This window comes from Aulonocara sp. 'chitande type north' Nkhata Bay, linkage group LG23 (genome assembly GCF_057382095.1).
Source record: "Aulonocara sp. 'chitande type north' Nkhata Bay isolate Kocher_YH1m ecotype deep benthic linkage group LG23, A_spYH_male_GT1.1, whole genome shotgun sequence".
Classification (NCBI taxonomy): Eukaryota; Metazoa; Chordata; class Actinopteri; order Cichliformes; family Cichlidae; genus Aulonocara; species Aulonocara sp. 'chitande type north' Nkhata Bay.
Window position 1 is genome coordinate 51,088,129 of NC_141365.1, and position 17,525 is coordinate 51,105,653.

The 17,525-nt window shown below is 40.4% G+C and overlaps 2 protein-coding genes across 3 annotated transcripts in view; one reads left to right on the forward strand and one right to left on the reverse strand.

Moving 5' to 3' along the window:
* The window catches only part of hecw2b (HECT, C2 and WW domain containing E3 ubiquitin protein ligase 2b), a 77,750-nt gene that overhangs the window by 49,546 nt on the left and 10,679 nt on the right, over positions 1–17,525 (forward strand). For both annotated transcript variants that reach the window (XM_086283631.1, XM_086283632.1), the window contains exons 15-25: positions 5,932–6,117; positions 6,335–6,487; positions 6,638–6,740; positions 6,904–7,000; positions 8,646–8,729; positions 8,931–9,040; positions 9,640–9,760; positions 13,392–13,505; positions 13,581–13,733; positions 13,831–13,929; positions 14,984–15,113. In XM_086283631.1, the coding sequence (XP_086139757.1) occupies positions 5,932–6,117; positions 6,335–6,487; positions 6,638–6,740; positions 6,904–7,000; positions 8,646–8,729; positions 8,931–9,040; positions 9,640–9,760; positions 13,392–13,505; positions 13,581–13,733; positions 13,831–13,929; positions 14,984–15,113 (1,350 nt within the window). The remainder of the gene's footprint in view (positions 1–5,931; positions 6,118–6,334; positions 6,488–6,637; positions 6,741–6,903; positions 7,001–8,645; positions 8,730–8,930; positions 9,041–9,639; positions 9,761–13,391; positions 13,506–13,580; positions 13,734–13,830; positions 13,930–14,983; positions 15,114–17,525) is intronic.
* LOC147302995 (uncharacterized) lies at positions 15,793–17,166 on the reverse strand. Its single transcript, XM_086283633.1, has one exon. It carries the CDS (start codon positions 17,111–17,113, stop codon positions 16,505–16,507), a length of 609 nt encoding a protein of 202 aa, XP_086139759.1. The 5' UTR covers positions 17,114–17,166; the 3' UTR covers positions 15,793–16,504.

A 17,525-nucleotide genomic window follows, 5' to 3' on the forward strand; every position in this document is an offset into this window, starting at 1 on the left:
TTAAGGCTGGCCAAGAAGTACAAAACAAAAGGCAAAGGTGAAACTAAACAATAAATTAAACTGGGTGAACTAAGATTAAAGCATGAAAAAACCGTGCACGTGGGACCTGACATGGAGACATGGACAAAAACTGGATGCATGACGTGAACAAAGCAGACGACCTGACAAGGAATGACTGAAAACACACGGACTTAATACACACAGGAGGATAATGAGGATAAGTGAGCATAACAACGTCACAGGGGAAACGTAAAGCTAAACACAGGAACACAGAACCTCTTCAAAATAAAATAGGAAACATAATGAAACAAAGATGTGACAACAAAAGACATGCAGCCATGAAACACATAAAGGACAAAGGAGACTTAACAGAGGCGTTGAAAACATACGGGGAAAGTAATAAACAAATGAACTCAGAAAACCCAATGAACTTAAACATAAACCATAAACATCAAAATAAACTAAAACTCAAAACGCTGAGTCAAAAGACCCAGCATCGTGAAATCCTCTTTCAATCACCTCCACAGCACCCCAGCATGTGCTTTCTCTAGATCCACAGAGACATGGCACAACTCTTTTTGACCTTTTTTTATACTTCCACATCAACACTCTCAAATAAATTATTATTATTATTGTTATTATTATTATTGTTGTTGTTGAATCAATAAGTCACTCAAATAGATCCTGGCTGACAAAGTAAAGCAGCTTAAAAATCTTAAAAAGCAATGCATCATGCCACACTCTAAAGAAGTATTTGGGCTTCAGACTGATTGATCAGAAGCTCAAATACACTTAGGTTATGCAGCAGGACAGCGATCCTGCAGTTATTAGAGAGGGAGATCATTTTTTTCACATAGGGACGTGTATGTTTTCCCTTAATAAATAAAATCATTTAAAAACTGCATTTTAAGACATGTTAAAATTTGTTTGATGATCAATCTAAAACATTTCAATATGAATGAATAATTTCTAATGTGAACTAGATTTTCACGGCGTACAGCCTGTGATCAGCTGACCTGCTGCTGCTTGAGGTTTATTGCTTTTTGTGGATTCATACAACTGAATTCAACAAGATGCAAGCAGATGTTTCATGCCTCCTGGCTGATGTCCATCCCCTACACTGACACTATACAGTTTATACTGTCTTAATACTGGACAGTGTATAAATAAATACAGGTAGTATAAATACTGAATTTAGGGAGTAACTCTTAAGTATCACCAACTTAATACAAACTAATATCTGCAAAACTTGATCTGACTCTCGAACGCCTCAACCACTGTAAACCGGTAAAACTTCAAACTCACCATAGTACAACATTGTACAATACCTTAGTTTGTTTTGCAGAACATTTTACTATATGAAAATACATAATTTGTCAAAGCAACATATACAGAACGAATAGCTAATTAAAATGATGACATTACATGTAAGCCTTAAATTTGCAGTTTATCAAATACCACTGAGCACTCCTTACCTCTTCATCCTGTCGTATCCTGTCTTCATACATCATCATTTCAAGTTATCTTGAATTCTTTTATCTCCCTGTGAAATACAGCAGCTGCACCTAGCAGATGCAATATGCAATAAACTGCACACAGTTTGTGAGTTTGCTTATATTTGTTCAATTCAATTCAATTTTATTTATATAAAGCCAAGAAAACACAAAAACAGTTGCCTCAAGGTGCTTTATATTGTAAGGCAAAGAACCTACAATAATACAAAGAAAACATAGATAACTCCAATATCATATGATCCCCTCTGAGGAAGTGTTTTGGTGAGAGTGGGAAAGAAACTCCCTTTTAATAGGAAGAAACCTGGGAGGGGCTGGACACCTGATGCAACCGGTTGGGAAGAAACGACAAAGACACTCTGTGGAAGAGAATCGGAGATTAATAATAACTAGAAAAATTTGCATTTCTTGCGAAAATGCAGTGTGGATGCTTTAAAGCTGAAGCTGTCTGCAAAAACTAGCTGAAAAAGCTGAAAAGTTGCAGAAATTGTAAAAACTTTGCAGAAGCAAAGGAACTTTGCTAAAATGGAATAACTTAGCAGAACTGCAATATCTTAGAGGAAACATAATACTTGGCAGAAATACAATAGCATAGCAGAACTTTGCAGAAATATTGTAACTTACCAGAAACATGATAACTTCTCAAAAATACAAGAATTTAGGTGAAATAGTATAAGATAACAGAAAGAATATATTTAGCCAAAAATACTTAAGCATTACAGAAACACTATGATTTAGAAAAATAGTACAACATAGCAGAAATACTGTGATTTACCAGAGACACTGTGATGAACTATGAATATTGTCATTTTAAATTAATACTATGTTTTAGCACAAATACTCTGGTTTAGCACAAATATTATAACATAGCAGAAATACAATTATATAGCAGAAATGCTATATTTAGAAAGAAAAATATATTAAAGTAGAAATGGTATGATTTAGCAGAAATACTGTATTTAGCACAAGTACCAAAAAGTAGCAGGAATACTATGATTGAGCAGAAGTACTAAGATGTAGTAAAAGTACTTTGATTTAACAGAAATACAATTATGGAGGAGTAATACTTTAAAATGGGAGAAATATTGATACATACACAGAGCCTAAAGGGAAGAGTATTTGTGCCATGGAGTGTTAACAAGAATGTGAGGTCCATATTAGAAAAGCTGGTAAAATCATAAAAGTTTGCAGAATTGTAATAAATGATGAATATGAATTACTGGTCTGTGATAGTGTATTAATTTGTAGGGAAAAAAACATGTTGACTAAGGTGGAATCGAACCCACAATCTTTGGCTTGCAGACCCGTGTCATTACCAACTGCCCCACTGGGAAAGAGAGCAGGTACTTGGAAAAACAGGGTGATGAGCAGTCAGAATTAGATCGCGGTGAGAGGAGAAAAACGCTGTATTTTGGAGTTACAAAACGTTGTGTAACTCAAAAACTAGGTGGACTAGAAGCATAATTCTTGTACTGGGTGAATCAGCGGACTCTGGTGTACTTTGACCACGATTTTCATTGCTCTCTGTACATCCGTCGCTGAGATATGACGAGAGAAGAAACGGCAGACCTCAGATATGATTGGCTGGCTGGGAAGCCGTGCAGGCCCTGATATGTAAATTTGAATGCCTCAGTCCTCACAGAGGATTGGCTGCCTGGGGACCTGGCAGAAATATATAGAAATACTATGATTAAGCATAAATACTACATTTAGCAGAAATACTATATTAAGCACAAATCCTATAAAAAGCAGAAATACTATATTAAGCAATATAAATATCCTATAAAAATCCTATAAAAAGCAAAAATACTATACTATGATTTGGTAGAAAAACTATAATTAATCAGAAATACTATATTTAGCACAAATCTTATAAAATAGCAGAAATGCTATGATTAAGCATAAATACTACATTTACTAGAAATACTATGTTTTAGCACAAATACTATAAAAAGCATAAATACTATAATTTAGGAAAAATACTATATTAAGCACAAATCCTATAAAAAGCAGAAATAGTATGATTAAGCATAAATACTACATTTAGTAGAAATACTATGTTTGAGCAAAAATCCTATAAAAAGCAGAAATACTGTACTATGATTTGGTAGAAAAACTATAATTAATCAGAAATACTATATTTGGCAGAAATACTATATTTTGCACAAATCTTATAAAATAGCAGAAATAGTATGATTTAGCACAATAGTAATAACTTAAACAGAAAAATTGGAAAAGCAAAATGGAAAGCTGAAAAAATGCTGAACATGCTGAGGGTCCCTCAAATATACTTGTTAAATGAAAAAAATCAGCAAAAAAATATATAACAGCCACACAATCAGAAATATGTACACATAAGGAAACACACATGCACAGAGAGACACACACACAAGATCCAATTCAGTCACCCAGTCTAAATATATTGAATTTGAATCTTACAATGAGATCATCCCATTAAAAGGCTCTCGCTCTCTCTCTGTCACACACACACACACACACACACACACACACACACACACACACACACACACACACACACGGAGAGAGAAGCAAGTTTCTAGCTCAGTCAAGCAGCCTGGGAGCTGCTGAATTTGAATCCACCAATCAGAGAGGCTGTGTACTTTTTCCCGCCAAAACAGGTGCATGCAGCACAGAGAGACAGGATTTTTGCAGTGTATTTCTCATAGTGAGGACTCCCCTCAAACAAATGACCATAATTTCCTAACCGTAAGGGCTAGAACGGTCATTCTTACACCGTTTTGTTCAGAAGAGATGGGGGAATCTTCCAGTGTTGACAATTTATCATTAAAATATGAATTATTAAAGATATTTGATTTCTAATGCACCATAACTGAGTAGAGCAAAGCAAAAACTGCCTTGACTTGCCCTCAAACAACGCTTTCTAACTCTAAATCTATTTGGAGTATCAATATCATTCTTTCACCGTAAGAGACAGCAGGCGAACAATCATGGAAATTTTCAGGTCTCTGTGGAAATCCATTGAAAAGATATGACGAGAGAAAAAAGTGGTTCATTTCCAGAGTTTGAAATCTGAAGAAATCTGAGCGAAGGACGAATTTCCTACCCTCAAACAAGTCTAACTCATTTCAGAACGGCAATAGGTGAGAAAATAATTCTTGAATTGTGAGCGTCAGGAGTGTCTGAAGATATACTGGGACAAGCCTTATGTCTTAACTTTGCTTCGTTAAGGAGATATGACGATTCGAATATGCCTCTCATTACAGAAATCAAGCGGTGATTTTGAACAAGCTCTCCATTGACTTTCTATAGAGAGTTTTGCAACTTTGTGTTGGTCTGAGGAGATTTGCCAAAATTCTATAAATCCCATAACAATGATAGTGACATTTTCGGAAAGCCAGCAAAAATACCTACGTTTTGATGTATAATTTGTGGAAGTTGAGTGAAAATTGAGCAAGTAGCAAGAAGTTGTTCGGACATGAAGAGAAGACTGCAAAACCTTCAGTGGCACACTGGAAGCCAAGAGCATAGCAACCATAACAACGCATGTATTTTGTGAAAAATCACAATTTTGCAACTGAAAACTTTAAGAGGCATAAAAGTAGAATTCAGCAGAATTCTCATGTTTAATTTGACCAAACTTGAGGCTTACTGACAGACTGACATTGCCATACAAATAAAATGGACAAAATATTTAACGTTGTATGTATGCGATAGATAGAATAAATTGTAATCTTTTGAAATACTTGATGGTGCATACTGAAGGTGTTTACTAGGTTATTAACAGCATTAGAAAAGCCTCACACACATACTGTAGTAACTGCAGAGGCTCCATAGTGTATTTTCGTAACATGCAAAAGACTCAAATCCCAGACTCAAAGCTTCAGCTCATACAAAACAGCACCTATATTGTGTAGTGGTTGTGAGTAGTAAGCACAACAGCCATGCCCTTTGCTTTCCCTCTGAAATGTGTGCATACGATAGTGACTACATAGTGTAATAGTAGCACAAGGCACTTAAACCTCTCGCCACAAGAACAGTTTCTTCCCCTCTGCTGTTGGACACATGAACAATAACCACATGACTGTCCCCGCCACTAACACATGACCCTACGCTGTGTCACTGCATCATTTCATGTTTGGCACTGATCACCACCTGCACTCATGTATATATCTTTCTACGTAGCACTCATAATTCTTATTCTCATGTATATATCTCATGTATATCGCATGCACATATCTTTCTTTCTACATAGCACTTTAATTCTTATTGTCTGCACTGAAGCACCGCAGCAATTTCCTAATGTTGTAAACCTCAACATCTGGCAATAAACCCATTCTGATTCTGATTCTGATTCTGATTAAAACTTACTCTTTTCTTGATGTGTTTCCTCTGTGCTGAATCTCCTTCCTGTCTACTGGAATCTATTTCCTGGTTCTAGAGTGCCTACCACATGTTCACCACCAACACATGTCTGAAGCATATGATCAGTAAGGTTCGTCGGGATGCTCATCACTTTGAGCGCTACCAGCACAACAGGGACCTGGTGGCCTTCCTCAACATGTTTGCTAACAAACAGCTGGAGCTGCCCAGGGGTTGGGAGATGAAGCACGACCAGACCGGCAAGGTAGGGCTGACACTGTAATCAGTCAGTGCCCCAATGTCTACATTTCATGACTTTTTGAGGGTCTGAATACAGTTAAACTGTATTCAGATCCTCAATAGTATCTAACTGTTCTACACTTATTCTGTCAAGTATTTCTTACTTTTTAAAAACTGTAATCAAATTAAAAATGATTAACACTTGACAGCTTGTATGTGTATCTGTGTGCACACCCATCTAGCCTTTCTTTGTAGACCATAACTGCCGTGCCACTACGTTCATTGACCCCCGGCTGCCTCTCCAAAGCTCTCGGCCGCTGAGCCTCCTCGCTCACCGCCAACACCTGACTCGCCAGCGCAGCCACAGTGCTGGAGAGGTGACCACTCGGCGACTGGTAAGGGACACGTAACGATCATGGACAACAGAAAGTACAGCTACTTAAATTGGTCCTCTAATCATAACAGGAACAGTTACATGTTTTCTTCCTCCACTTACATATCATGTAAACCTGGGCAGCATGTTTATTGACATCCTGTTTTTATAGCTGGGTGAGGACCCTCGCCATGTTAGCCCACCTGTTCTTCCACGACCTTCCAGCACCTTCACATCTGCCAACAGAGGGCCATGCCAAGACTTAATACCAGTGGGTTAGTGCATGCACAAGCACACACACACACACACACACACACACACACACACACACACACACACACACACACACACACACACACACACACACACACACACACAAGAATCTGAGAGGAAGAGATGAATACATTTGACAAAAAATTTCTGTTCACTTTTTTCTAGCTTACAATGAGAAGATTGTGGCATTTCTACGACAACCAAACATCTTTGAGATTTTGCAGGAGAGGCAGCCTGACTTTAACCGGAACCATGCACTCAGGTACACACATACAGAAATGCACAGCTTGGCGTTTATATAATGCTTTCCTTAATCTGGTGACTAGATTTTTTCTTTGTTCTCAGTTACTTTGATGCAATGGCATCTGCTGTGATACTTACACATAATGGCCCCTTAAGTCTTGCAAGTGTTTGTAATAGCAGAGAAATAATCACTTCATTTTGGGCATGTCATTTTCAAGCACGAACCCCGGGTTGTAAAAGTTTAAGAGTGCTATTTTTCATGCTTAAAATATATTCAAAAGACATTTCTCGTGCCAGGACTCCACAAACTCCACAAACAACACCACTATGTGTCATTGATGCAGAGCTTTGCTGCCGCACCAATATGGGAGGAAAAACAGCTTTTCTAGATGAAATGTCTGGTACACAAACATTATTTGAAATCATCTTCACTATCCAATCCCTCTGATCCACATCTCCACCGCCTTAACCCTCAGACCTGTCGTCTGTTCCCACGGTTTAAGTCGAGTTTAAGTGCAAGAGTTTTCAGAAAACTCCACATAGACCTTATGATTGCTCCACGGGTCTCAAATGATAAAAAGAATAAAAATGAAAAATCCAAGTTGGTAGATATTTCAGTCCAATTGGGCATAATTTGTTTTCTGTTTCATGGTATAGAGATTGACTTCCTAAAAGCGGTGGTGATCTTGACAGATTTTTACTGAAATATTATTTTTGAGCTAAACTTTATGAAGACATGTTGAATGTGGCTCATTAGGAAAAACCCAGTTAGAACTTAAACGTGTTTTAAGTAGCTTTGATGAGGAACACGATTCAGCTTGCAGGAAACAAACTACAAGAATCAACTTCATATATTAGAGACCTTAGACAAGATGAAAAATATTGCTGTGCCTTGGTATCATATTTAGAAACATTTAAGTATTGCAAGAAAACCTAATTGTCAGAAGAGAAAATCATCAAAGCAGGAAGCAAAGTTCATTGTGCTACTGCTACATTTTTTTTCCATTAATTTTTGAAGTTTTACAACATAATCAAAGACATGCACAAACAGCAAGTGCCAAAAAATGAAAATGGAAATAAAAATCAATAATAAAATGATGAAACATTTACAAAAACATATTAGAAATTAATTAAGATTATTGTTAAATGAATATTTAAACTATAAATTGATACAAGCTGAAAACACTAGCCCTAAAATCTGATCATAACCTTCAAATACGCCTGGAAATGTGAAAAGATGAATGCAAAATGTCCTGACTATGATAAATCTGTCGTTGCAAACACAAAAATAAAAATTGCAATTTTCTGGAGACCATACTGCAACTGCAAACCAAGACTTTCCAGCAGAAACTGCTTTTGTCTGCAAGAAGCAGTCACAACACACAAATAATATGGACTGATTCTTATATAGCGCTTAATCTACTCTCTCTGAGCACTCAAAGCGCTTTACACAGCCTCATGCAGGACTATTTTCTGAGTGCTTTCTGTCTAACGCACACATTCATACTCCAGTGGTTGCATCGGAGAGCATGGGGTTCGTACAGAGACTGGAGCAGACTGGGATCTGCTCCAGTTGTCCCTCAAGTAGCCAAAGTCAAAGTGAAATACATGCATAGGATACATTAATGAACAGCATTGCCATTGTAATGTTGCTGTGACAACAGGGAGAAAGTGCAGCTGATCCGCACAGATGGAGTGTCAGGATTGGCCAGGCTGTCGGGATCTGCCGACCTTGTCATGTTGCTAAGGTGACATATTTCTGCTTTACCTCCTCTGTCTTATTCTTTTTTTTCTTGGCTTTCCTTTTTCTAATCGGACTAGTTGTGTATCCCCTTCTTGTTATTACCTTTTTTTTTTCATTTTCTCGCTGCTCTGCTGAAGTAATTGCATTTAGTGAATTGGTTTCTTTTTTATGTCCCTTCATCCCCTCTCCAACCTTCCATCTGCAGTCTCTTTGAAGAAGAAGTGATGTCCTATGTGCCTCCTCATGCCTTACTTCACCCCAGCTACTGCCAGTCACCTCGGGGGTCACCTGTCTCTTCCCCACAGAATTCACCTGGTAAAAGATCAACAGAAAAGTCATTGTGAAAAAACCCAACACATGCAAAAAATATTATCCACAAACCCTCTCTCACAAATTCATATGGAACCTTTTACTGTGTTTGAGCCCTGCAGAGTACTTTGCTGATATTTTCGTTAAGTGCACTTCACATTGCTGTACAGCTGATTCATGTAGAATATCTGGATTGGCCAACTAGGAAATGTTGACCTTGAACTGAACTCAGAACTCCAGTTCAACAGAAAGAAATTGAGCTCTGAGCTAAAATGAATGACTTTTCACACCAACAATAAAGACTTAATGTTTCTGACAACCATTGGTAAAATCAGAACACAGCTAGTCATGTTAGAGCAGGTTGTTCACTAATCACAGATTTAACTGATCAGTTCATTGTCTGTAAAGTGCAGAAGCTGAACCTGCAACCCAGGTTACAAATAAACACCCTTGTATGACAGCTGCACCACTGTTGTTGTGCATGTGACAAAATTAATTGGCATATTCTTGCTTGGTAGAATTCTGCACATATAAATGAAATTTCTGCTTTATCTGTCAGCTTGTTGACATAACCCATCAAAGTAAACATTTAAGTGTGTGCGTAGGTACTCAGAGAGCTAATGCCAGAGCACCAGCACCCTACAAGAGAGACTTTGAGGCAAAACTGCGAAACTTCTACAGGAAACTGGAAACTAAGGGCTATGGACAAGGACCAGGGAAGCTAAAGTAAGTCAGCAGCTTTGACTGTAGAAGGCATCCTTTCTCATCATTTTTTATTTACCGTATTTTCAGCACTGTAAGGCACACTTACACATCGGGTGCGCTTATGTATGAATTCTGGTTGTGCTTACTGACAACGAAACCGATTTATTGCAGTACACGGCGCTCAGAAATCTGTTAGAAAATGTTTTAGCAGGACTTTGCAAAGCTACAAAGCCGCACCACTGGATGGATTGTTGGAGCATTATGGCTACTGTAGTCAGGAGCCTCGCGGAGGAATCTGGGTCCAAAACGCCGTCGGCTTCAGGTCCAAATTCTGTCTAAATTCTTTCATCTTTAATAAAATGATCAGTGTTGCTGCTTTACCAGGTGTAACAATTACAAGTATTTATTACAATTAACGGAGTTAGAAGTTAGCAGGAAGTTAGCTCGCTAGCTTCCACCTAAACATGAGCATGTTCTGACTGAGAGATTTCTGAAAAATTCAAACGTACAGCTCTGCTGTCACTTAAAACATAAATGAAGACAGAAAACTAAACAGCAGTGACGTTTGTAGGGTTACTGAAGTTGGGCTAGCTGGTATATAATGATGTGCTAACCCAGGGGTCAGCAGCCTTTAAGACCCAAAGAGCCATTTGGACCCAGTTTCCACGCAAAAGAAAACACTGGGAGCCGCGAATACTTTCTGACATCTAAAATGAAGATAACACTGTATGTATTGTTGTTTTACCTTTATGCTTTGTGTGAACAACTAAGGTGTGTTGCTTATGAAATCCATGAAGTGCTACAGAGAAAATTACATTTTATTTATGTAATGAACACATTTGAACTCTTAAAGAAATATAACCAAAGGAAAGACACCCAGCTGAACTAAAATGATCCAGCAAACAAAAACTGCTGTGAGCCACCCTTATATCGCCTTTGTGCTTTTGGAGCCTTGACCTGACTTTTAAAAAATAATTGGAAAAAAAGCACTATGCTGCTAAAAAACGAAAAATAGATATTTGCAAAATTCTGCCTAAATATGTATTTTACCTGGGGATGGGTATCGTTTAGGTCTTATCCGATACCAGTACCAAACCGGTACTTTTGAAACGGTGCCGGTGCTTAAACGGTGCTTAAAGAATGGAGAACACACAATTGGTCCAAAAACCTCTCATGTTCACGGTGGAGAACAGCTGCTGACATAATGTGGATCTGAAGATCCATAACTGACCTACCTGGGGCTGAAAGTCTCGATAAATGCACAGCGTTTCGGCGGGTACACCGGCTTCCACGAGTGTGACGCTTATTTTGAGCGATGAAAAAATAATATAATATAATTTCATTTTTATATTTCAATATCACAATAATCTTCCAATTTAGAACTACAAGTTAAAAAAGAATATAAATAAAATACACTTCAGCTAATAGCTTCTAATTTATTTTCCCAAACCACGCAGAGCCGCACTATAAGGACTAAAGAGCCGCATGTGGCCCCGGAGTTGCAGCTTGCCGACCCCTGTGCTATGTGATCGCTAAGTTAGCATAACTCCCTTAACACTGGAGTTATTCCTCCATCCCTGAAAACTGCTTCTGTCACTCCAATTCTCAAAAAGCCTGGTGCAGATCCCAATAGGTTTGATAACCTCCGTCCTATATCCAAGCTCCCCTTTATTTCAAAGATCCTTGAGAAAGTTGTTGCCTCTCAGCTTCACTCATACCTCAATAACCATAATCTCTACGAACAATTTCAATCTGGTTTCCGCCCCATCATAGTACAGAAACTGCCTTGTTAAGGATTACCAATGACCTTCTGATGGCAGCTGATTCTGGTCTTTTACCATCCTCATCCTTCTGGATCTTAGTGCAGCGTTTGACACAATTTGTCATAATATCCTCCTGAGCAGATTAGCATCCACTGGCATTAGTCACACCCCCCTTGCCTGGTTCACCTCCTATCTCTCAGACCGCACTCCGTTTATCCAATTTAACTCATTCACTGCCAGCCATTGGCAGTGAATGAGTTAAACCCATTGACTCATTCACTGCAATTGACGGCTATAGACGTCAATGGCAGTGAATGAGTTAAATCCCATTCTTCAAGTCTCTATCCTGTTTCTGCTGGTGTGCCCCAGGGTTCAGTATTAGGGCCTCTTTTATTCATTATCTACATGCTCCCTCTTGGTCATATGTTCTGAAAATATAATACCAATTTTCATTGCTATTCTGATGACACCCAGCTCTACATTTCCTCCAAACCCAATTCATCCCTCCCACCTACCTCCCTCTCAAACTGTCTTATGGAGATTAGATCCTGGTTCTCCTCCAATTTTCTCAACCTTAACAGTAATAAAACAGAAGTTTTACTTGTTGGCACGGCCTCTACCTTAACCACAGTTGTTCCATTAACATTGAAAGTTCTCCCACCCTCCCCTCCCCTCAGGTTAAGAGTTTGGGTGTCATACTTGATAATACTCTCTCATTCCAGTCTCACATGAATTACATAACCCGGTCTGCTTACTTCCACTTACGTAACATTAGCCGACTCCGTCCCTTCCTTACTCTCCATGCTGCTGCCGTCCTCGTCCACAGTCTTATTACTTCCCGGATCGATTATTGCAACTCCCTCCTATTTGGTCTCCCCAATAAGTCCCTCCATAAACTTCAACTTCTTCAGAATTCTGCTGCCTGGGTCATAACTCGCACTCCCTTAAGAGACCAGATGACCCCAATTCTTCAACAGCTTCACTGGTTGCCCATAGAAGCCAGGATAAAAATCTTAGCTCTCACGTTTAAGTGTATTCATAACCTTGCCCCTCGTCATCTCTGTGATCTGCTTCATATCACCACAGTTTCCCGCTCTCTCAGATCTTCATCTGCCACTCATCTTGTTGTTCCTTCTGCTCGCCTCACCACTGTGGGGCTCAGAGCTTTCAGTCGCCCTGCTCCTCGGCTCTGGAACTCACTTCCTTCAGCCTTAAGAAATATGGATCCCCTTCCCTTATTTAAATCACAACTCAAAACCTACTTGTTTGAACTGGCTTACTCGCTTTAATACAGATTTTACTTGCTGTCAAATCATGTTTTTTTGTTTTTTGTTTGTTTGTTTTTAATTTGTTGTTTGTGGTTTTCTGTATTTTAATTTATTAGAATCTATTTTAATCTACTATTTTATTTGATGTCTTTTTCTCTTGTAAGGTGACCTTGGGTTTTAGAAAGGCGCCCTCAAATAAAATGTATCATTATTATTATCATTATTATAACATAAACACAGTGAAGTTAGAGGAAGAACGCTAACCTTTTTCCACTCGATGAAAGTTAACGTGAGGGTTCCTGATGGTTAGGGACAAATGTAATCACATGGCAGGATGCTGTAAAAGGACCAAACTTCAGTCAGGAGAACAACTGAGATAATCCATCCACAATACGAGGTTAGTCATTAATATACTGCAACAACAGGGGAATAGAGCAGCTGGAGAGAATATGACATTAATGAGTCAATGGTACGAAAATGAAGCAAGCAAAAAAAATGAACTGAGTAAAGTTTGACTTATCTGACTGTTTTGTTTCGCTTAATGCGCCTTATGTTCCGATAAATACAGCACTCTTTGTCTGCTGGGAGTTGTCTGTCTTCACTCTTGTCTGTCTGTCTTAGACTGATCATCCGTCGCGACCAACTCCTGGAAGATGCCTTCAACCAAATCATGTGTTACTCCCGGAAAGACCTACAGCGGAGCAAGCTCTATGTTAGCTTTGTCGGGGAGGAGGGGTGAGTGTCTGGGAGGGGCAAGGAAGGGAAGAAAAGAAAGAAAGGAAATCTAAAGTCTAAATGTGTGTGTTTCAGGTTGGACTACAGCGGGCCCTCGAGAGAATTTTTCTTCTTGGTTTCCAGAGAACTGTTTAACCCTTATTATGGTCTGTTTGAGTACTCTGCCAATGACACCTACACCGTTCAGATCAGTCCCATGTCTGCCTTCGTTGACAATCACCATGAGTGGTAAAAGTCAATTTGAAACCCCGCCCAAACACACACACACACACACACACACACACACACACACAGTATTTAACTTTTGTGTTTGTGTGTGCCTCAGGTTCCGATTCAGTGGTCGCATTTTGGGAATGGCTCTGATCCATCAGTACCTGCTGGATGCCTTCTTCACCAGACCCTTTTATAAAGGCCTACTTCGGATGTATGTTGACACACAATACTCAAATGCACATGAAATGTCTGTATGTATACGCCCACCTGCCATTTTGTTAGGTACGCCTGAGCAGCTGCTCGTTAACACATATATTCTATGTTTTCGCTCGTCTTGAGTGATATCACATTCTTAATCCAGGGTTTAATATTTTGTGGGCCAACATACTGCAGCTATAACTATAGCTGCTATAGAAGTGTGTTCTGGGTCAGTGTGTGTTTACAGCACACGCCAACCCAGCCCATCTCCAGCCCTCTTGGCATTTCTTCAGCCTTGGGCCGATCCCTACTCTCCAGGCCCCAGCAGATACTAAAATAAGGAGAGGAAAAAACAATCAGTCCAATCAGAATCAGCTGTTTCTGCCCTGACGCTGTCCCCTTCCCCTGCAGCTGAACCCCAAACCACACCAGCCACAGCAGTCTTCTGACAGCTGTCCAGCGCACCTATTGAGCCAATAATATGACAGCAACTTAATGCTTGTAGACATGGTCGCAACAACCATCAGAATGGACAAGAGAGGTGATTAAGTTACTTTGAAGTGTCATTGTTTTTAGTGTCACACCGGCTGGTCTGCTATTTCAAAAGCTGGGAATCTAGGATTTACAGAGAATAGTATGACAAATATAGAATATCCTGTGAGTGGCTGTTCTCTGAACATGTGTTGATGCCAGAGGTCAAAGGACAATGGCCAGAGCACTTCAAGCTGATAGTAATGTGAAAATAACCAACCAACCAAAGCAGGCAGAGGAGCTTGGTGCACTACACCAGGTGCCACTCCTGTCAAAATCTGTGAGGAATGTTTCTAGCATCTTGTTGAATGTCTGGCATCAAGAATTATGGCAGTTCTGAATGCAACAGGGGTCCACCTCAGTACTAGAAATACGTACTTAACAAAGTGACTAATGTATACACAGTTTGCTGAAATATATATATGTACATTTTTAAACAGATTTTAACTGTGAACAAGAGCCAGTGTGAGGATAAGTTAATCTGTATGTGGGTCTAAGACAGCAGACACACATTATCTGCCTTTCCCAACTTGTAGTCCCTGTGACCTGAGTGATCTGGAGTATTTGGATGAAGAGTTTCACCAGTCTCTTCAGTGGATGAAGGACAACGACATAGACGATATGCTGGACCTCTCCTTCACTGTCAATGAAGAAGTTTTTGGACAGGTCAGTGTATGTAGGTGTGTGCGTGCTTGTGTGTGTGTGTACACCAACTATACTTTCAACAAATGGGGGTGGCTGTTGCTCAGGACGTAGAGCAGGCCATCTATTAATCGGATGGTTGGTGGTTCCCTGGCTGCTTCGGTCGACATGCCAAATACGATACTTATGTGTGAATGTTAGATAGTTCAACGTGACTTAGAGAAAGCAGAGTGCTTGTGTGAGTTGGTGACTGAGGCAAATTGTATTGAGGGCTTTGAGTGCTCAGGTAGAGTAGAAAAGCACCAGTCCAATTACCAAATTAAAATACACAACTTGGGTACAATCCTGGCCTCACACCAAGCCAACATCCCAGATGCCTTGGCAGTGTAAGGAGTCTCACCCGTCTCTCCAGTGGATGAAGGTTACCGAGTGATTTGCCAGTTTTATCAATCCTTTTTCATTATTTTACAGTCGTTTCATTTACTTTGAGTTTTTGTTAACTTTATTCACTAGAGGTCTTCATGGGGCCTAAACAATTCTGACCAACAAATAAACAAACTTGACCAACCAAGGGTGGGCAATCTGCAACACCAGACAACATCACATGCTGTCACCAACACCAAGTTTGGTAATGTGGGTGTTGCACAGCACTGTCCAGTCAGGTAGCATGCTGTTCACGTCTGTAAGTGAATATAATGAATGAATGAATGAATGAATGAATGAATGCTTTATTGGCCATATGCAGGTTGCCCCACAGAGGAATAGGACCCCCCCCGACTTACACACACAACAACAAGACAACACAAGGGAATACAGTCGGAGATCGGCAGCGTTGGGAGAATAACACTGAAAAAAGTACACAACATTGGGAAAAGTACAAGAGGAAAAAAAAGAGACCTCTTCACACGCTGGGCAACCTATGGGAGGACAGCATGAGAACAGGAAACAAAAAAAAACTCCTCTGCACAGAGAGCACATTAATGTCCACATCACAACATCAAAGCACATGACAAGCCACAGGGGATGGATAGGGGGGTGGGGGGTGATTCGAAGGAACACAGCAGTCGTCCTGCACCATGCTACCATTTCAGCGCGGCGCGCAGACCCGCTGCCTTCCCCCGCAGGAACAAGCATCGAAGGCGTTTGGAAGGGAGGGGGATGAGTGCGTGCTTATCAGTGTAAGTGTATGTGTGTGCGTGTCCATAGTTCAGCTGAGACAGTGTCCTTCGCCGTATCAGGCTAAGTAAACAGTCCTCCAGCCGATCCAGGTGTCCTTCATGGGATGGGAAGAATAGTCATCACACAGTCGTTATCAGGGAGTTGTTTTGGTGGGCTCCAGCCTTGGGCCTAGCAGCTGGCGCCGTGGTGTCCAAATGTAGAATATTGTTGATTTCTCCTTTATGCGAGCAGCGAATTTAGCACTCTGACACTGGGGCCTCGATTTCCCGTTGGAGCGCTGCGAGCCTCCCCATGATGGTATCAAGCTTCTGTTCCGTGGTGTTGTCATTCTTTTGGTTCTGAGACCCCACAGCTGCAGTGAGCCGTTCTGCGATGTTATCCAACTTTCGCTCAAGGGTGTTATTGTGAGCAGGCCCCTCTCTGATGTTTCCCATCATACGCTCAATGGTGTTAGTTTGAGTCTTCACGGCAGCTGTAAGCGTCTCCAAGGTGTTAACCATGCTGCGTTCGGTGTGGGAGGCCGCGCCTCGTCCCATCGCTTCAATTCCAGCGGTCAGCTTAGGGGGGGTTTGAACAGCCGGTTCCGCTCTCTTATTTCTCCGATAAGTCAGGGCCAAGCCAGCTCCGATCAGCAAGAACCCTGTTATCATGGTTCCGAATAGGTAAATATCCTCAGCGTCCTCGATAGACAGTCCCGCCAGGCACAAGATCCTCCAGGTCTGCCACCCATCCATCGTGTATCCGGCAGGGAAAGTCCCTCCAGGGCACTCGGGCTCTCCCGAGCCCAGACTTCTCGTTGAGAAGAGGGTGTCAATAGCGTTCAGAGACCAGTTGATCAAATCCATAATTCTCTGTTAGGTTTTAGAGAACGACAGTGAGAGACTGTTCAAGGGAAAAGTAGTGCACGCAAGACAAGACAGGACACAAGAGGCTAAGCAGGGAAGATAAGGGGAAGGAGGAGAGGAGAAAAGTGTGACCGCCTTCACCGAGAGCCAAGTAAGAAAGAGCCAATGTAAGATAATTGAAAAATAAAGATACTAGATTTACTTTCATCATCGAAACACTTAGAAAAATGTTGTTGGATATATGTGAAGATACAGAATGTACTGCCAATATACGCTGTTGCAAATAACAGGGTAGAAAATCTCGAAATTGGATTTGAGAACGAAAAGTGATTCTCCTGCAGTTTGAACAGTGGTGCAGAGGAGGAGGAAAGACACTCTAGCTTGAATCTCGTTAACCGTTCATGATTTAGAA

Bases quoted from the DNA above. Each gene is read 5' to 3' on its own strand.
- LOC147302995 (XM_086283633.1), bottom strand. From the start codon at position 17,113: ATGGATTTGATCAACTGGTCTCTGAACGCTATTGACACCCTCTTCTCA.